This window comes from Triticum urartu, chromosome 7 (genome assembly GCF_003073215.2).
Source record: "Triticum urartu cultivar G1812 chromosome 7, Tu2.1, whole genome shotgun sequence".
In the NCBI taxonomy this organism is placed as follows: domain Eukaryota; kingdom Viridiplantae; phylum Streptophyta; class Magnoliopsida; order Poales; family Poaceae; genus Triticum; species Triticum urartu.
The window spans coordinates 199,740,344-199,760,997 of record NC_053028.1 but is presented as its reverse complement, the minus strand read 5'-3'; the positions used below and the strand labels follow the sequence as shown (position 1 = coordinate 199,760,997).

General features: G+C 48.3%; 2 protein-coding genes across 3 annotated transcripts; one reads left to right on the top strand and one right to left on the bottom strand.

Moving 5' to 3' along the window:
* Positions 1-9,829: 9,829 nt before the first annotated feature.
* LOC125520377 (protein DETOXIFICATION 16-like) lies at positions 9,830-19,011 on the top strand. Its single transcript, XM_048685301.1, has 8 exons — positions 9,830-10,257; positions 17,017-17,561; positions 17,629-17,715; positions 17,804-17,860; positions 17,962-18,200; positions 18,286-18,404; positions 18,492-18,578; positions 18,696-19,011. Exons 1-8 carry the CDS (start codon positions 10,000-10,002, stop codon positions 18,756-18,758), a joined length of 1,455 nt encoding a protein of 484 aa, XP_048541258.1. The 5' UTR covers positions 9,830-9,999; the 3' UTR covers positions 18,759-19,011.
* Positions 10,819-13,510, bottom strand: LOC125520379. Of its 2 annotated transcripts, none has more exons than XR_007288662.1 (3): positions 11,719-13,510; positions 11,427-11,574; positions 10,819-11,222 (listed from the first exon to the last, which is right to left on the bottom strand). XR_007288662.1 is itself a non-coding variant. In XM_048685302.1 (3 exons), the coding sequence occupies exons 1-3, from the start codon at positions 13,174-13,176 to the stop codon at positions 11,114-11,116; spliced, it is 318 nt and encodes a 105-aa protein (XP_048541259.1). In that variant the 5' UTR covers positions 13,177-13,494; the 3' UTR covers positions 10,819-11,113. The 2 variants fall into 2 exon arrangements, 1 of the variants encoding a protein (XP_048541259.1); XM_048685302.1 differs by having other exon boundaries at positions 13,116-13,494.
* Positions 19,012-20,654: the final 1,643 nt, after the last annotated feature.

The window sequence follows — 20,654 nt, the reverse complement described above, 5'->3', positions numbered from 1 at the left end:
ACTCGCGGGGTGCTGGCGGAGTCGCCGGCAGCAGTGCTGGCGGGCGTGTCCATGGGGCTGCCGGCGGCCAGGATGGCCGGGACGGAGCCTCCGCTTCTGATTGGTGTCTCCCCCCAATGGGCATGACGTGTGATGCAGGCCCGGGTCCCACAAGGATGACGGCTGCGAACAGGATAACGCGCAGGCAGTCGGCTTTTGATCGTCTGACCACGACCGCGGGACCAGAGGAACGTTCGGTTGCGATTTCAAACGAGGAAACTGGGAGAGATGCTCAACAGACTGGGCATGCGCTGCTGCGGGCTTCGCCAACGCGTGGAGTGGCCCCGGGTACACTATCCAATCAGCGGAAGAGGGTGGCCTCAGATCCGCTGTCTACCCAGGAGGGGGGAACCGAGGTGGATGCATTGCGGGACCCAGGGACAGCTAGCATGCTGCTGCGGTCGGAGAGCGTGGGGGCGCGGATTCAGGGCGAGCCATTGGCCGCCCAGGATCCAAGGCATGTCGCGACAATGAGCGGGCCACCACCGTGCGGTCGGCTCGAAGGTCAGGCAGGAGATCAGGTGGGTCCTATAGAGCAGGCGGGACCCCAGGAAGAAAGTGACAAAGAGGATCGGGCTGTGCTGGAAGATAAGGAGAGGACAACGGACCCAGCGGGGCGAGACCCGAGGTGCCAGGTGCAGATGGGCGGGATGGTGCATGCCACAATGTTTGCCGAGACCCAACCACCAAGGGAGGAGGGGGTCCACCCGGAAAGAAATCATGCACATGCAACGTCGGGGGTGGTTACGTCGATCGCACGCGAAAGAGAGCAGCCGGGTCTTGTTGAGGAGACCGCGGCAACGGCCAACGCTTGCACAATGATGATATGCGCTCCTAGGGATCAGGAAATAGAGGGGATGACTGAGCAGGAAACAGAAGGGATGACTGCGAATGAGGCGGCAGCATACAGCAAACTCAAGAGTTTTTGCTCCAATATCATCAAATGCCTCGCCCCACCGCTGCTCCGAGAAGTGCAGGCCTCCCAACTACATCCTGAGGCCAAGCCTTTCACGCCAAAGAGGACGACAAGAGCATCCAAGAAGGGCACGGCGACCAAGAGGCCGCGTGACACGCCAATGGAGAATGTGCTTCTTCACGCACTTGGCATGGTGTCGGGAGATCTTGAGGTGGATGATGGGGTGGTGCACGAGCTCAAGGAGCTTTTCGACTCTCCACTACGCGAACAGCACGCGCGAATCATCGCGGCTCTCTTCGGCAAAGCGCTAGCTTTGGTGGATGAAATGGAGGCGCAAAATGCGGTGGTAGTGTGCACCTAGGCGGCGTGCACTGCGGAGTTGGCGTGTTCTTTTTCATGGATCCACACCCAAAAGTGCTATGCTGGAATGTTCGCGGGCTGATCAATCCAGCCAAACGCAAGGCGGTGCGCGAGTTCGTGAGCACATTAGATGTCAATCTCATTTGTTTTCAAGAAACCAAGTTGGATGTAATAGATAGGTTTACGGTGATGCAATGCATGGGGCCATCCTTTGATGGCTTTGCCTACTTGCCGGCGGAGGAGACGCGGGGGGGGGGTGTTGCTAGCTTGGGATTGCTTGGTTCTGGATGTGGAGGCCATCCAACTTGACTCAAATTTCATCACGGGTAGGGTGCAAACTAAAGTTGGCGAGCCATGGTGGATCTTGGAGGTGTATGGCCCCCAAGGAGACGACCGGAAGAGCCAGTTCTTGGATGAGCTCAGACTGAGGCGAATGATCTGCCCCGGCGCTTGGCTTGTGTTAGGTGATTTCAACATGATTCTGCGTGCCTCCGGGAAGAGCAACAATAATCTCAATAGGAGCATGATGAACAAGTTCAAAGACTTCGTGGATGATCACGAGCTTTGGGAGATGTACATGCACGGGAGGAAGTATACTTGGTCCAATGAAAGGGACGCGCCCACGCTGACCAAGATCGATCGTGTCCTCATGACGGTGGACTGGGAGCTCGATAATGCGACCCACCTGCTCCAGGCGCTTTCCACGGGAGTCTTAGACCATGCACCTCTCCTTCTCACCACGAGTGCAGGCTTCCCCCCCCCCCCCAAAGCGCTTCAGATTCGAGCTTTTTCTGGACCAGACTTGAGGGTTTTGAGGAGGCAGTGCGCGAGGCTTGGTTCTGTGATCTCAGGATTGTGGATCCCTACAAAAGGCTGGACGCGTTGCTGCGCAACTCGGCGATCTCGCTCCAAGCATGGGGCTAACGTAAGGTCGGGAATGTGAAGCTCCCAATGCGGGTTGCCACTTGGCTGATACAGAGGCTTGACATCGTGCAGGAGAATAGGGTTTTGTGTGTCATGGAGATTTGGCTATGACGCACCCTCAAGCATGCGCTGCTGGGCATGGCGGCCCTGGAGCGAACGATTAACCGGCAGCGGTCCCGAGTGAGATGGATCAGAGAAGGAGACGCCAACACCAAGCTCTTTCAGGCAGTGGCCAACGGTAGAAAGACCAAAAACTTCATCGCTCAGGTCAAAGTGGGGGACAGTGTCATCACGGATCAGGACAAAAATGGAGGCGTTCACAGAGGCTTATGAAAGGCTGTTGGGAACCGCACAAACTAGGGAGCATACACTCAACTTGCAATACTTAGGGATTGAAGCAAGGGAGCTGAGCATATTGGAAGCGATGATCACGGAGGAGGAGGTTTGGAAGGTTATAAAAGAAATGCCTCCGGACAGGGCCCCGGGGCCGGATGGCTACATTGGAGCCTTCTTCCAAAAAGTGTGGCAAGTTATTAAGCAAGATGTTATGACCGTTATAATGAAGCTCTTTGTGGGGGACACGAGAGGATTTGCCAAGATGAACAAAGCAAACATCATCCTCATCCCCAAGAAGCCCGACGTTGAGGAGATTGGCGACTACAGGCCAATAAGTCTGATACATAGCATCCCGAACTATTCGCCAAGATCCTGGCCAACCGGCTAAGACTCCAAATGAAGGAGCTGGTTTCTAGGAACCAGTCGGCGTTCATCAAGGGCCGACACCTAGACGACAACTTCCTATTGGTGAGGCAAGTGGCAAGGAAAATCCATGCGAGAAGAACACCGGGCGTCTTCCTGAAGTTGGATATATCGAGAGCATTCGACTCCCTCTCATGGTCATTCCTCTTCGAGATGTTGAGAGCGAAGGGCTTCGGACAAAGGTGGTTAAACTGGATGGCGACACTCTTGATGACTGCTAGCACCAAGGTGGTGGTGAACGGTGTGCAAGGCAGGAAGATTGTGCATGCCTGTGGTTTGAGGCAGGGAGGCCCGATATCTCCTATGCTCTTTGTTATTGCTATGGAAGGCCTCTCAGCCCTCATGCACAAGGCTATGGAAGTGGGCGCACTCAATGCCTTCGCTGGGATCAGCCCAATGCAGAGCGTCTCCATATACGCTGACGACGTGGCCATGTTCACTAAGCCTACAACGCAGAATCTGGTGACAGTCCGAGCTATCCTGGCCACGTTTGGAGAGGCCTCAGGGCTCAAGGTCAACTACCGCAAGTCTACAGCGGTGATCATTAGAGGTACGGACGAAGACAAGGCTAGGGTGGCAAGCATGCTCCAGTGCAACACCTCTGATTTCCCCTACAAATATCTGGGGTTGCAACTCGCGATTAAGAGCCTAACGCGCGTGGACTGGCAGCCGATGTTGGACAAGGTGCGCCACTGCTTGCCGGGATGGCAGAGGGGGCTGATTCAGAGGCCCGGCAGGCTAATCTTGTTGCAATCGGTCGTCGCAGCTCGACCGGTGCACCACCTTATGGTCTCGGAGGCGCCAGAGTGGGTCCTTGAGGATATGAACAAATGGATGAGATCTTTTTTCTGGGCCGGCAAGGACAAGTGCAATGGAGGACAGTGCCTTGTAGCTTGGGATAAAATTTGTCATCCCAAAGCTGTTAGGGGGTTGGGCATCAAGAATTTGAAGTGGCAGGTGATCGCGCTCAGAGTTAGATGGGAGTGGCTCAAGAGGACCGATGCCCAACGCCCGTGGCAAGGCTTGCCGATGATGAGAGACGACGAGGCCAAAGCGGTGTTCGACACCTTGGTCGACATCAAAGTTGGATCGGGCGAGCGGGTACTCTTCTGAAAGGACAGATGGATTCACGGAGCAGCGGCAACGGATATTGCACCATTGCTGGTCACCTTGGTCCTAGCCAGGACGGTGAACAGACGCACGGCGCGTCAGGCCCTCGACGGCGCTAGCTGGACACAGGACTTCGAGGCTAACACCTCCTTCACGACCCTCACTCAACTCATGCATCTTGCGCACGTGATAAACACGGTGCCAAGGGATCCAGATCAGCCTGACAGCTTCACCTGGCCGCTCACGACGTCAGGCTCCTACTCGGCCAAGTCGGTCTATCAATACCTTTGCTCGGAGTTGACCAGATCGCCAACCGCATGCTGCACTTGGAGGAGTTGGGCATCGCTCAAATGCAAACTTTTCATCTGGCTTGCTTTGCAGAACCGGTTGTGGACATCTGACAGGAGAGCCAGGCACGGGCTACAAGACCAACCGTCGACTTGCTACACGTGCTTGCAGGCGGAGGATAATGTGGCACACATTCTAACTCACTGCACCTACACTCAGGAGGTGTGGCACAGGGTGTTTGGCCTCCTTCACCTCAATGTGCAGGGGCCACTGGAGACAGTCGAGTTCACGGAGTGGTGGCTTACTGCGCGTACAAGTTTCTTTAGGGCTGATTGGAGAGGGTTTGACACGATGGTGACTGCGGTTGCATGGGCTTTGTGGAAGCAGAGGAATGCCAGAGTCTTCAATAAGGTCAATGAACAAAAGACGGCGTCGGATCTTACATTCATGATCATCGATGGAATCGCGGAGTGGAGTATGGCGGGTGTGGTTGTAGGTGGCCTACAACGTTTTATGAGAAGTTAGCATAGAGAGTAAGGAGTTGGAGTTGTGTGTGTTTTGTGTCCTTCGTGTTCGCATCTAGGACACTATCTTGTAAATACTTTTTTCTTTTTTATAAAGCTATTGTATGCCATTGGCATACTCTCGAAAAAAAATCATATATACTCGTATTGAGTACTCTTCCGCGCCGGCCGGAGTCCAACATGGGCATGGAGGAGGCGACACTGCTCCCGAGCAGCTCGGCGTGCGAGGAGATCGGAGGGGACGAGGGCCTGGCGGTGGGCGACGAGGTGAAGAGGCAGCTGTGGCTGGCGGCCGCTCATCGTGCGAGGCCTGATGCAGAACCTCATCCAGATGATCTCCGTCATGTTCGTAGGCCACCTCGGCGAGCAGCCCCTCGCCGGCGCCTCCATGACCAGCTCCTTCGCCGTTGTCACCGGATTCAGCGTGCTGGTACGTATCATTCCGCGAGGCCATTCTCGTTTATTCCATCCGTCGACTTCAGACACAATACTGATCGCTTTGAAGTAGACTCCCGGATCCCTCGAGGGACGACGCGCAGGTTCTGTGTTTGTTTTCTCTTCCGTGGACCGGCTGTTTCATGCTATTTTATTCAACATAACATAGTTGGTTCATTTTGACCTGGTGACTTCTCTGTCTTTATTTCTTTTTTTTTTAGAATCACCCGGGGTGGGGGGAGTTTTCCATCTGAATATATTACTTAAAGTGTGAAGAAGTAGCAAGTTCAAAATTACAAAGGCACGTTGTAACTGTTGTACTCCCTCCGTTTCAAAATAAATGATCCAATTTTATACTAAAGTTAGTACAAAGTTGAGTCATTTATTTTAGAACGGAGGGAGTAATATGGTGAAGGTGTGGTGTTCGGACATCTGAAGAGCTCGTGACAAAAAAGACAATATCGGATTCGAACAGTCCGTTTTTTCAAACTTTCTTGTGGACATGGTTTTTTTAGAGCTACTCAGATGTTCAAACACCTCAAAATTTGGCACGGACATCGTGCACTCGAGCATCTCCTCTATGCAAAATATTCAAAATCTTTTTGCTATTATTTTTTACTGTTTACGCTCAGAAGTAGCTGAGCTCGGGAGCCGAATCGCTTCGTCTCCAAGTATTCATCTTTCTTACGTGCATCAATCATCAAAATTACAAAAGAAGGAGAAAGCCATCACGTACAAATGTTCGTCCGGGCTGTTGTGTTGATGAGGTGATAGTGTCTTTCCGTCTCGACGCATGCATGCATGTGCTTCTTGGATTTTCCGCCGCTAGTTAGATCTTAGGGCAACTCACCTAATCGACCCCAAATGTGTTCCAACATTTTTAGCCACCCAACTGCGTTCATATAAGACGTCTGGCCTGGTCTAGGCATTCGAAAACTAGCAAATGTACACTGAATTGGTAGAGGTTTGAAGGAGTCCGGACATCTGCCCTATCGGACTCCGACACCATGGACCCATCCATAATTAACCTGAAGCATGGGCATTCTCATAATCCCGCCACTTCTTCCACGTGAAATCTCATTCCCCCGTTGCCTCCACCTCGATGTCTGTCGTCCTGCTGGACCCGGAGGTGGCCACCGGCAAAGTCGCATCCGCTCACCGCCCAGGTCAACGCGTCAAGGCGAAGAAGGTGGAGAAAGCGGTGGCGGGCGGACATGCGGGAGCTCGTCATCAACGGACCATCGGGCTGGTGCCGAGCATGTACAAACACCTTGTATAAATAAATAAAATGAAAAGGAGGCTGAAACTAGAGGTCTTTGGGAGGGACAACACGATAGAGGGCTTTTGGGATCGATGGATGTATAAAAACGCAATGAACATCCGATTGGGCAATAAATACTGGAAAACGTTTATATTCACCCAACTGCTTTATATTGGGAAACATTTATATTCACGCGAACATTTTTTGAAACTCCAGAACAAAAATTGAAAACATGAACATTTTTTAAAATTTGCAAATAATTTTTGAAACAGAAATTTTTTCCAAACTCCCCAACAGAACTTTATAAAATGAATATTTTTTTGAAATTTGCGAACAGATTTTGAAACAGGAACATTTTTTGAAAATCCCAAACAAAATTTAAAAACACAAATATTTAAAAAAATGCGAACAATTTGAAAATGGAAAAAAATTTGAATCCCAAATAATTTCTGAGAAGTTGTGAAATTTTGAACAAGCACATAAAGGAAAAATAAAAAAAGAAAAGAAACAAAAAAACAGTCAAAAACAAAAAAACCAGTTCAGGTACCTTCCAGAAGGGAGCTCCTAACTGGCGTTTTAAGCGCCGCCGAGCTAAACCGGCGCGCACGCGCGGTGCATACCGGGCTGGCCCACCAACATGCTGGAAAAACAAACGCGAAGAAAAACTTGTGGGCTCACGAGGAATCGAACCCTGCACCCGTAGAGTAGCAGCCTGCCTTCGCAACCGGCAGACAGGACATAACTTGATGAGTACAATTAGGAATCTATACAATTTAACCCTTTAAATACTGTACATAACTCCCCTAAAAAAATACTGTACATAACATATATTATATACGCTGTATAGATTTTTTAAAATGTAAATTTCGAAAATAACTCATAAAAATAAAGAAAACCAAGAATTAAAAAATGTCATCCCTATAGAAAAAAAAGTTCACAAATTGAAAAAAAGATCATAAATTTTGAAAAAGTTCATCAACTTTGAAATTAGTTCATAGGATTTGAAATTAGTTCATCAAATTTGAAAAAAGTTCATTGAAATTGAAAAAAAGTTCATCAAATTTAAATAAAATTTCATTAAATTTGAAAAAAGTTCATTGAATTTGAAAAAAAGTTCATTGACTTCAGAAAAAGTTCATCAAAATTTAAAAGAGTTCATCTATTCTGAAAAAAAGTTCACAGCTTTGCAAAAAGTTCATCGATTGTGAAAAAAGTTCACAAAAAAATTCATCAATTCAGAAAAATGTTCATCAAATTTTGAAAAGAGTTCATCGATTTTCAAAAAAAGTTAGCGAATTCAAAAAAGGTTCACAAAAAAATGTTCGTGAACTCAGAAAAGTTCGCGAAACCGAAAAAAGAAAAAAAAGAAAGAAAACAAGAAGACAAGAGGAAAAAACGATGGAAAAAGTCACACTAGTTGAGGTGGCTGGTTGGTTGCTGCAGCTTCGCAGAACAAATGAAGTCCCGCGTTCTAATCCCACCTCTCGCGAACTTTTTGCAGTTACAAACAGAAAGAAGAAAAGGAAATGGGCCGGCCCAGCAGGGAGAGAGGGGGTGTGCGCCCTGTACGGGTTGGCCTTTAAGGAGAGCTTAAGGCGCCGTTTAGGAAATGCCTTCCAGAAGGCTCCCAAAACCAATAAAGATTCCTAAAACCGGATGCAAACTACACGTTAGCTATCTCTGATGGGCCGGCCCAGTCGTTCGCCTATCGCTGTATGTGTTACCTCGACTGTTTGACGCAGAGGGTGGGAGCTCCTATTGGACGCTTGCTGCGTCCAACAGCGCGCCGATGCACAGGCACACCGAGATTGGGCTGGCCCACTCGAAGGGACCAGGCTAACTGTGTTCATTCCAGGGAAAAAAACCAAAAAGGGGAAACACTGTTTGGAGAATTTGAACACATGACATGCAGTTCACTGGCGAGACACGCTAGCCACTAAATCGCATGAGTATTAGTGACTAATTATAGCACAATCCATTTAAGACTTTACAGGAGCAGGATATTTAATGCAACCTAATTGTTTACCAAACTGTATAGTTTTTGGAATTATTTCAACAAATTTTCAAAAACACGGAGCAGTTTTTGAAACAATGTGAACATAATTTGAAATTTCAGTATATTTCTACTGAAAAAAGGTGAAAATGGAAAACACAAACTTTCAAATTTTTTGAACAAATTTTCTAAAAAATGCGAACATTTCATTTGAAAGTGAACATTTTTTGAAATTCCTCAAACTTTTTTTGAATTAGAGAATTTTTCTGAAAACATTTGTTTAATTGGTGAAATTATTGAAAAATGAGACCATTTTTTGTTTCTTATTACAAAGGAACAAAAATTGAAAACTCGAACATTTTTTGAAATTATGGACAAATATTAAAAACGAATATTTTTCAAATTCCCCGTTTTTTGTATTTGCGAACAAATTTTAAAAATATGAACAAAATTTGATTTTTCGAACAAATTTTTGGAATGAAAACAAAATTTGAAACTACCAAATATTTTTTTCAATTTTTGAATAAATTTTGGAAAGACAAACATTTTCTCAAATGTTGAACAAATTTTGGAAATGATAAACTTGGTTGAAATTACGGAACATTTTTTTAAAAGAAGCGAACAATTTTTGAGATTCTAAATAATTGCAAAAAATTGAAGATTTTCTAAATTTCTTATCAAAATAAAAAACAGGAAAAAAATTCAAAATGATGAACAAATTTTGTTATATTAGAATATTTTGGAAATATTGAACTTCTTTTAAAAGAAAGAAACTGAAAAAAAGAAAAAGAAAAGAATATAAAAGTAAAGAGAAACAGAAAAAGAAGAAGAAGAAAAACGAAAAACGAAAAAACAGAATACAAAGGAAAAAAACGGTTCAGGGAACCTACTAGAAGGTTTCCAAAACCGGTCGGGCGCAGTGTAAAGTTGGAACTGGGCCGGCCCATATCTGGTCGCTAGCAACCTTGCCCTGTGCGAATGCCCGACAATTCGCCGCAGCGAGCGGCGAATAGGGTTTTCCGCAGAGGGTCATATAGAAAATTCCCAAATCTTTTGCCTAGTTTCAACAACAACAAAAATGAAAAGGAGGCCGAAACTGGAGGTCTTTGGGCTTTGGCACGGACAAATGGACCGATGGCTTTTGTTTTGGATGTATAAAAACGCAATGAACATCCGATTGGGCAATAAACACTTGAGGCTATTTTGGGCACACCCACCCCTTTGTTCCACGTCACTGCGGACCCTCACGTGCCGTGCGTCTATATACTCGGAAATCTGAACACGAGCGACTCCTTCTCTCCCCGGCACACACTCTCGGGTAGTCACTCATACACAACACATAGAGCAAAGAGCAAGGGTGAGGGGGGAGGAGGCCTCGTTGGAGTCCAGCATGGAGAAGGCAAGCCTCGAGGAAGCGCTCCTCCCGAGGAGCCCGGTGTGCAAGGAGCTCGGGGAGGACGAGAGCCTGGCCGTGGGCGACGAGGTGAAGCGGCAGCTGTGGCTGGCCGGGCCGCTCATCGCCGGCTGCCTGATGCAGAACCTCATCCAGATGATCTCCGTCATGTTCGTCGGCCACCTCGGCGAGCTGCCCCTCGCCGGCGCCTCCATGGCCAGCTCCTTCGCCGCCGTCACCGGATTCAGCCTGCTGGTACGTACCATTCCGTGTGGCTATTGTCATCGATTAATCCGTCGGCTTCGCAAGCACATGCAGTAGTACGCCTCTAATGGAAGATCGAAAGCTCCCTTTTCTCTTGACCTGCTGGTTCATGCATGGTAGTCCATTAACATGGCACCTTCGTCGTACTACCAGAAAATCCACCGATTAGAAAAGGAGGAGAAAGCCATCACGTATCAACGCTCGCCTCGACTGTTGTCTGATGCGTTGCTTTCCATCCAACCGCATGATGCATGTGCTCTCTGGATTTTCTGCTGCTAGCTAGTGCTTGGAGTAGATCTAATCACACTAGCTAGCACGGTGCTGGATCAGTAGTTTATCTGTAAGATGACAAAAGTCACTGACAAGTAATGTGACACTGCCGCTATTAGTTCGCTACTGTCAACATATATGCGATTATTCTTAATCCCGTACGTAGTCCATGTGTTAGGTCGATTGATCAGGAAGGTTGGTTCTCTATGAGTAGGAAGAATTATAGTAATTGCCTAATCTGCACTTTAATCCAGAATTCCTGATCTCGACGGAGGCAGGATAGAAATTTTCAAACACCATTATATTAACCATCACTCACCCAAGAAGAAAGAAAACTATGATCAGCTAGATGACACACTGGTACAGACGAAAGTGCCATCAACATGTCCACAAAAAACAGAGAAATTATACAGAATTTTCATACCTTAATTAATGGTAACCGGTAGAGTCTTTGTGTGGCTCAAGGATGAACAACCTATGATAGTTTTCTTTTCTTTTTTCTTTTGGGATTGTAACACCAACGACACGAAGTTGTGAGACCCACGTGATTGCGCCTGTGTGTCGTTCCTCTACAAAGCTAGCAGGATGTTGTCCGTCCAATCCCGGATTGATAGTTCCGATGAGGGCACGTCGCGGGGCGAGGAAGGGCAACTCCTGGCAGGACCGTGCCTAGCCTTATGGAGACCCTAATGCCAATGAGGTACAATGAAATAAAGTCTTACTACACAATGTAGATGTGATTATACAATGGACTAATGATTATGATGTATATGTACTCAATCATAAACAACTACTGAATGAATACAACATTGTGAAGTGCGAGAGGGGGCAGAGGGCAAGGGCCCCCCCCCCCCCCCCCCCCGCGAAGGGCTAGAGATCAGAGAACTTACATGCAAATCGTCACCTCCACCAGCACACATCCTACTAGGTCGAAGAGTGCACCAAACTTGGGGCGGCGTGAAATGTTGCGAGCACCATCCGAAAGACACCTCCCATCGTTTGGTTGCAACCTCATACCACTTAGTTCATTCATTGTACCTACGTGCAGAATAGAGAATATGCTGACTACACTTTCAAGAATTTATGCCCCTAAAAAAGAATATGCATACAAAGACTTGGTAGCTTATGGTTTATAGCACATGAGACCCACAATTAAGATAATCGGGTAGGGTCTGGGCATACCATGGATAGAAAATTTTACCCACGACTAGTCGCGTAGGGTTCGGGCACTGCCCTTGGACATGAAAATGTGCTCATACCCTACCCATGCAGGCCGGTTACCCATGGATATCCATTCCCATGGGTAAAATGGTCGGGCCTCTCTACGCTTATTGTGCTAGTCCCTGAACCAATACCTAGCATGCATAGTACATGATGAAATACCAAGATAATCACGTGTTAGAAGTATTAAATGGCAGATCCAGTCTCCAATACAATACATACCTGCTTAGCTCAAGGCTAGCTTACATTAGAATACATCAGAAAACAATAATATCTCTATGGTGTCCATCCACTCACAGGCATAAGCTAAGTACAAACATCTTAAACCTACTTCGCATCACTAACTCATCTTTGAGAAAACCCGCAATATGACACGTTGTAGCCCCAAGGGTTTACACATTGAATGTATGGCAGGTTTCACCGAAATGTATAACATACCTAATCATGTATTGGGGAAGTGTAGGCCCGTTTTTCTTTTCCAGAAAGCAAATGTAGATTTTCCTTAATTTTATAATAGGTGGATCTACTCTAATATTGGACATACTACATCACACAACCTCCCTAGACGACCTACTCTCAAACCCAAAGGAAATCACTACAATTAGATGCTTCTTAGAAGAGGTCTATTCTTCAGTCCATCAAGTTTTAGTTAAGAAATGGTGGTGGTGTGACCTTCATGATAGTTCCATGTGAAGTTGCTCAAAATTGCGCATAACCGAGGACGCAAGCAGTGGCGGAGCTTGAAAGAAATCTTTGGAGGGGCGAATCTGTGGACGTAGTGCTGGGTCTCGCTGCAAGAATTCAATCCCTCGGAATTGGACTTCATTTGTTTGAGTTTCATGGCCTTGTTGTTGAGGCATCGAAGGATGTTGTCCGTGTTGCTCAAATTCAAGCAACAACAGAGGAGGCTGAACAGGAATTACTTTCATTGTTGTTGGTTCATCAGCTTCACATTCAGTTGAATCACCTCGCTTTCTTTTGAAAAATGCATCAATTGTTTTCCCTTAAGCATCACTGCCTCCCTCGGTCCCTCTTAATCTTCAAAGGACATTTTCTATTCCAGTACAAAATCCAATTGACAAAATCTAATTTACAAAATCAATGACGAGATGACCACTAATTTTTCTTTCTCACCAAAGGTTCCTCCACTAAGGTAACAAAGCTACATAATCTGGGAGATGCAGAAAATCATACAGGGAGCTGCATCTCCAACAATGACCAGATGAAAAGACCACATCTAATTAGAATTTTTCCTCCACTACAAAGCTACGGAGGTCACAATATTTCAACTTTCCAAATTTTCCATAGGGGAGAGATTGAGATAGATACAGGGAGGACAGTCTGCTCACACGACTCACCGAGGCACTGCGCGACGTTGACGGAGCCTGATGCTGTAGCGGACAGCCATAGCCGAGGCATAAGTGGATCCGTGGATGAACCTGAGCGGAGGAGGAAGGAGCCGACCAATCCCAGGTCCGGCCACCCGCCAGCGGTCGCCCCCAGTCCCCCACGCCGGCAAGCCACGGCGCCAGCAGCCAATCTCCCAGACGCCGGTGCCCCACCCCCATGCCCCAGCCGTCCGCGGTCTAGTTGGGGAAAAGAATTCTGGAGATGGAGTAGTGGAGTAGGTCACCGCCTGGTCTGGTGGCTGGATTCGTGCGTATCAAGGGCTCCAGGCATCGTTGACTAAGTCCTAGTATATGAGTGGGCCTGATACATAGGGGTATGAGAAAATTTTCATTTTCGCTGGGGGGCGACCGCCCAGGTTCGCCCCCACGAAGCTCCGCCGTTGGACGCAAGTAATCATTGATCACGTTTTACACTCTCGAGAGCTTTGTGTACTTTGCCCGCATGATCCTAGTCAATCCTTCTTGCCACTAAACATACATAAATGTAGAGTTGCAAGGATGACCAAGATGAGACTTTTCAGCGGCAGTATCATGTGCTACCTTGGTAGACTCATGCCAACCTACTTATTATAACAACATATGCTGGTCTACCAGACATGTTTCCCGCAACTTAGTCAACACAGAGCCCATAATGACACACAGTTACACGCACTAAAGCTATTTAACTTGGAACCTGTAAAATCTCTTTGATTTCTAGGTGGAATACCACAAGTGTATGTCCCACTGAGTCTGCCATAGAGATGGCCCCATGGAAGCCGCTCAATTTCATTTCCCGCCAAGCAACCAGTTCCACCCAAACGATTCATTAGTGAAGTGATTACTTAATAGCCATCAATAAAATATCAACATTCATAGTAGCTAGTGTGGTCCCACCCCATTGTATCATAGCAATCAAAGCATTGATTGCACGTTGATTACAAGGAATAAGGTAAGGATCATATGGTTGTTCTACTAGGTTTAGCAATAACATAGTACATTAAATATTTCCTACCTACCTACTTCCAATGCTATTCAAGAGTTCTACATCCATAGAAAAATAAGTGTGACATGATCGAAGGTTACACTTTCCTTGTATTGACGAAATTCTTCACCTCACAACATTGGTATTGCTACTCTTTTCTATCTCAAAAAGTCTATCATAAGAAAATAATACAATAAACAAACATTCAATACAGAAGAATCAAACAAACAACATAGCTTAACTTGGTATAAGGTTTGGGTTTCTTTAATACTATGAGGTGATAGGTGTTGGAATCAACTCAAAAGAGTTAATGGGAGATGACTATGGCTTCACAAGTTTATAATTGAGGTGGCTTGTGATGGGTCAAGTGTTTGGAATGCAACACACATGTTGCTCATTGGACTACATTTTTTTAGAAAAGGAGGATGACTCCCGGCCTCTGCATCTGGGCGATGCATGCGGTCACTTTATTAATTATTCTCACAAGACCTTACAAAGTTATACAACAGCAAGACTAAAGCCACCGTCTAAGCAACAACTGTTGCTACACCTATCCAATTGATGAAGGGGCGCTGATAGCCTAGGCCGAATACCGAACAGACATCGCAGCCAAACCTAAACATTTAAGACCTGAGGTCTCAACTATGACGCCTTCCTGATATGGGGCATCTACCAGTCCGGCGCACTCCTCAACCAGGACGCCTGCCGGGTATGAGGCCGCCGCAGCCACCTGCCACGAGTCCATCTTCAGAGTTGTACTGTTGCATCTACCGTGCCAAGTCTCTCTGCCATCGACGCCACCACGACGCCAGACAGCGTCGTCCTCCTGCGCGAGTCCATCCTCCCACATCGGACTCCGAATCTGCACTGCGCCACGCTGTCAAGATCCGTCGCCATCAATGTATAGATGAAGCACCGCTCCACCAAAGAAGCCGTCCGCTGGTCCCGCGAAGCCGAGTGCACCTCCAAGAATGCCGCCCCCAAGGGGGTTACGACACATGATTACCGCCAACATCCGATCAGCTGATCTAGGCTTTCCCCCGGAGGTATTGAGTGGAGTTGGGAGCTTCACCTCGATGATGTCTTCATGAAGGAAACGATGATAAGGGCATCGTCATCATCGGCCCCGGCCATCGACCGAAGACCAGGTTTTCACCCGGATCCGTTCCAAGAAATCCACACAACAAACTGTGCACTGTCTCGACCGCCTTCAAAGCCCCAGATCCAGTCGCCTAGATCCGGCGACCAACCGCAACAACAGTGCCACCGTGGGATCCCTGGCGCACCGGCCACTGCTGCCTGAGTATGCCACCATTGGAGCCTAGGAAGAGGGCTCCCACCCCGCCTCGCCAAGCCACGAGAGCCACCGAAAAGGATCCCCGCACTTTTCACCGTCTCTGATCCGAACCAATCCATAGCAGATCGCCGTCACAGATCCGCCTTGGACAGGGACTGCACCATGCCATGCCGCCGCGGGAAGCCCTAGCTTCACCGGCCACCACCCTCCAGGGTCGCCGCCCCGGGATCCAGACAAAACATTGCCGCTGCGACCGGCCAAGTTCCGCCGCCGCCGACCGGCCAAGCCGCCGGTCACTGCGACCACCGCCGCCATGCGAGCACAGCCAGCCGGCCGACCAACTCCGACGAAGAAGAAGGCCACCACCAGCAAGCCTAGGGCCGACGCCCCAGACATCCTTGTGATGTAGATCTGGTCCAGGAGCAGTGCACCGCTGACGGCGATTGAGATTGGTAGCACAACGAATTAGCCCAACTGAGTCAAGGCCAGATCCGCCGTTGCTGGTGCCGTCCTCCCCCGCCGCCGCACCACTTCCATGTCGCCGCCGATGTACGCCACCGCCGCCGATTTGGCCAGAAAGGAGCGCCGCCTCCCAACCAGATCGTGATCCGAGGAGAAAACCGCCGCCGCCGCCACGCCACAAGGGCTTTGCCCTGTGACGCCCCGAGCGACGGCGGCGGAGAGGAGCGGAGGTGGGGCGAGGCTGTAGGAGGAGGGCGGGGGCTCCCCGGTGCGGGGCGGCGCCGCCGCACGGGGGAGGGGGGGGGGAAGGGGCGTAGTCACTGGACTACATATGACTTAAGGTTCATGTGCAAATGGTTTTGGTTTGGGTAGGAACACTGCTACAACTCAATTTTTAATGGAATATGATTTGATTTGAGTTCAAACTCAACTAGGTCAAGTGATTTGGATATTGGTATCAAGTGAGTTTCTGATAGGTAAGGTTTCTTTGCATGATTCAAAATGCAAAAAGGAATCATTGCAATTAGGTGAGGGGTTAACAAATTCATTCAAATATGAATGACCTCAATTGGAATTTAAGAATGTACGCAAGGATTCATGTTGAATGTGGAAGTTATGATTCAAACTGGTTCGTTTTCAGATTTGAAATAATTCATACTTGATGGGTAGGGTTGGTCACAAAACAGCTAAATGGGCTGTGGTCATCATTTGAATTAATTTAAAAAAATGTGCATTTGATTTTGACTTGTGGTTTGGCTTCGAATTTATTTGAATTTGAATTCAAACCTTATTTAAACGTTGAAGCCAAACATACGCCAATGTGGCAGCCACATCCCCCTCTTTTTTTCCCCTCCGAATCAGTTTTGACCTTATTTGATCAAATAAACGAGCTTACAACCTAAATTTGTCAATCGACTTCTTGGCCTAAAATTGGTAACCAATTTGAGTTAAGGCACTAATGGTGGATTTCACTCTTCTTATAACTGGAGTGGGCGTAGGGACACAGACTTTTCACCGACGAGTTACAAAACTTACAAAACAACTTGATCAGCTTGGCATCATGGCATGGCAGCCGATGCTGCATTTTCAGCCGTCCCTAATATTCATGTCCTTTCCACGATCTTGATCAGCTTGGCATGGCAACTGCATTGGACACTCTATGCGGACAAGCATTTGGCGCCAGGCAGTACCACCTCCTTGGCATCTACAAGCAACGCGCAATGGTGGTGCTCACCGCCGCAAGCGTCCCGCTTGCCGTGGTGTGGTTCTACACCGGCGAGATCCTGCTCCTGTTCGGGCAGGACCCCGACATCGCCGCGGAGGCGGGCACGTACGCGCGGTGGATGATCCCGGCGCTCTTCGCCTTCGGCCTGCTGCAGTGCCACGTCCGGTTCCTGCAGACGCAGAACATCGTGCTCCCGGTGATGCTGAGCGCCGCCGCGACCGCGCTGTGCCACCTCGTCGTCTGCTGGCTGCTTGTGTACGTCCTCGGCCTCGGCAGCAAGGGCGCCGCGATCGGCAACGCCGTCTCCTACTGGATCAACGTGGTCATCCTAGCCGTGTACGTGAGGGTGTCGAGCTCCTGCAAGAAGACATGGACGGGGTTCTCCATGGAAGCGTTCCATGACCAGCTCAGCTTCTTCAGGCTCGCCGTGCCGTCCGCTCTCATGGTCTGGTGAGTGAGTTTTCCTTTCAAATTGGCAAGTGAGATCTGGTGTTTCTATTTGACATTGCCATTGCAGCTTGGAATGGTGGTCGTTCGAGACCCTGGTGCTGCTTTCGGGGCTTCTTCCGAACCCCAAGCTGGAGACGTCCGTCCTGTCCATCACGTAAGATATATAGATAACCTCACCAGCGCAGCGACTCTTACCGTCCTTATTCCCTTCACACTGGTCTCATGCATGTTCTTGGTGACAGCCTCAACACCGCCAACTGCTTGTTCATGATCCCCTACGGCCTCGGCGCCACCATAAGGTAAACTACTTGCAAATTCATTAACTCAGCTGGGTGTCTCACTGACTGGTCACATTAGTGCTCATTTGTTTCTTGATCTATCATCTGATCTGACCGCGCAGCACCCGGGTTTCGAACGAGCTGGGCGCCGGCCGACCAGGGGCTGCCCGCCTCGCCGTGCGCGTCGTCATGTTCTTCGCCATTTTGGAAGGGTTGATCATGGGCGTCGTCCTGGTCTCTGTGCGCTGCGTCTGGGGCCACGCTTACAGCGACGAGGAGGAGGTCGTCACGTACGTGGCCAAAATGGTGCTGGTCATTGCGGTCTCCAACTTCCTCGACGGCATTCAGAGCGTTCTCTCAGGTATGCAAACGGCCATGGATTCACTTCTCAGCAGGGGAGCAGCTTGTCTCGGACAAATAACCCTCACGGATTAGTTGGCATGTAGGTGTGGCTAGAGGCTGTGGGTGGCAGAAGATCTGCGCCTGCATCAACCTCGGCGCGTTCTACGCCGTGGGCATACCGGCGGCGTACCTGCTCGCCTTCGTGCTGCACGTCGGCGGGATGGTGCTCATCCTTGATTTCTTTCGCAAGTTTTTGCCTCTTTTGGGTTCGATAGCATGCTGATGGTGTGGAAATAATTTGGATGGGCAGGGACTTTGGATCGGAATCATCTTCGGTATTCTGGTGCAGGTCTTGCTGTTCGTGGCCATCACACTCTGCACCGACTGGCAGAAGGAGGTATATATATGTTGAAAGATTGTTTTCCGTTTTGGCAGATTTATGTTCATGCGTGTAATTAGTATACGGTAATACTACATGCTTTGTCAACTGAATATGTGTATGTATAATGCATAGGCTACGAAGGCGAAGAACAGAGTCTTCACTTCTTCTCTTCCGACGGATCTACTAGAGAAATGAAGATATGGGGTAGTGCTGCTGAAGTAGCCAACATATGCTTAGCATGGAGGAGAGTGTGCGGGCAGGGCCTGCAAGAGCAGATACGTAAGAAGACAGAGCACATGGTCTGGTCTTGTGATTTTGGTCCAAGTTCCCAATTCCCATGGCATAAAAAAATGTTTGCTATGAGATGTGTCCATTTCCAAAAAATACGATGAGATGTATGAGCAGAATAGGGATGCCATGAAATCCCGAGAAAATCAGCATACAAGTACTCCCTCCGTTTCAAAATTTTTGTCTTAGATTCGTCTAGATACGAATGTATCTAATATTAAAATGTGACTTCATACATCCGTATTTAAACAAATCTAAGACAAAAATTTTGAGACGGAGGGAGTATATGGCAAGGTCAATTATATATTGTTTTTAAATGAAAATTTCACTAGGTCGACTTTAACATACTACTTGTGTGCGGGTTTGCACAGGCTCTCGCTTGCATCCTACTACTTTTTTTAAATTTGCGAACATTATTTCAGATCGTGAACATTATTTATAGTTACAAACATTTTTTAAATCACAAACATTTTAAAAAATGAGGATCATTTTTAAATTGTTAATATTTTTAAATTAATAAATATTTTTGAATCCATGAATATTTTTTCAAATCACAATATTTTTAAATTCATGAACATTTCTTGAATCCATGAATATTATTTAGATTTATGAACATCTTTATTCATTGAATATTATAAATCCAATAACATTTTTCAACTCCAACGTACAACCGCTAAGTGGGGCTGAGAGCATGCCGGTCGGAAGGCACGACACTGAAGCAATGTGGTGGCCGAGAGCGCCGCCTCCCCTTGCTCTCCGCACCACATTGAATGCTGGGTTAGAGCGACATGATCGGACGACTCGGCGTGACAGATTCCCACTGCATTGAACCCGGATGCCCATCCCCATCCGTCCGCGTGTTGGCATTGAACATGTGCGACAGCCGAGAAACTTACTTCTGGAGCCCCATTCAAACTGCCGCTGGGCTTGCCTGGCATGACTCGCTATATAAAGACATCCATGACACAACCCGCACCACATCTGAGCCGAGCCACATCTTTGGTAGTCCTAGCTGCCAGTGCAGCCGTTTACGTCTCCTCCTCCTCCTCCTCGGACAAAATGGACGTACCCTCAAAGGATGGTGGAAGAGCCTCTCACCGTGGTACCAACACAAGATAGCCGAGCTTGTGCACGAGTGGGATGCTGAGCGAGCACGACGCATAATGGCGGGACTGGCTCCGAGCTCATGGATGATAGCCCGGAGGAGGATGGCCCAACGAGGGAGGAGGCATCCGACGACGTGCCAACGCATGCATCTGCGCTGCTCACCGACTTCACCATGGCGTGGATGCAGGCGCACTTCAATATCATCATGGCGAAGCAGGAGCAGCCGTCGCCGCTGGTGTCAGTATTCTGGATGCTGAAGGAGGAGCAGAGATACAACCTCAACCTCCTCGAGTTGTCAGTATTCTGGATGCTGAAGGAGGAGCAGAGATACAACCTCAACCTCCTCGAGCATCATCGGTTGGCTGAGCAGCAGATCACCAATGAGTAGGCCAACGAGCTCGCTGTCCCGGCCATGGTAAGGGAGAACCCGAAATTCATGGACCAGCAGTGGGCGATCTTCGAGTCTGCGCGCAATGGCCGCGCTGTCTAGCATGGTGGCGGCGCCATGTCCAGGTGGATGATGATGTTGCGGCGTGACAGGCTATAGCGGACAAAAACAATGCCACTGTCGGTGTTGTTCGCACTTTCCGTCCGGCTTGATCGTGACCTCATCTCCATCAGCGACGTCGATAGCCAGGGGACGGCCTCCAACAGCTAGCCGACGGATGACAACAAAGAGTAGAAATGTGGGATATA

What these genes read in the sequence shown, in the direction of transcription:
- LOC125520379 (XM_048685302.1), bottom strand. Translation starts at nt 13,176, where the DNA reads ATGCCTCGGCTATGGCTGTCCGCTACAGCATCAGGCTCCGTCAACGTC. An exon ending in CAACGTCGCGCAGTGCCTCG is followed by an intron (nt 11,575 to 13,115) that starts GTGAGTCGTGTG and finishes TTCTGCACGTAG; the next exon opens with GTACAATGAATGAACTAAGT. An exon ending in GTGGAGGTGACGATTTGCAT is followed by an intron (nt 11,223 to 11,426) that starts GTAAGTTCTCTG and finishes CATTGGCATTAG; the next exon opens with GGTCTCCATAAGGCTAGGCA.
- LOC125520377 (XM_048685301.1), top strand. Translation starts at nt 10,000, where the DNA reads ATGGAGAAGGCAAGCCTCGAGGAAGCGCTCCTCCCGAGGAGCCCGGTG. An exon ending in CCGTCCGCTCTCATGGTCTG is followed by an intron (nt 17,562 to 17,628) that starts GTGAGTGAGTTT and finishes TTGCCATTGCAG; the next exon opens with CTTGGAATGGTGGTCGTTCG. An exon ending in GGCCTCGGCGCCACCATAAG is followed by an intron (nt 17,861 to 17,961) that starts GTAAACTACTTG and finishes CTGACCGCGCAG; the next exon opens with CACCCGGGTTTCGAACGAGC.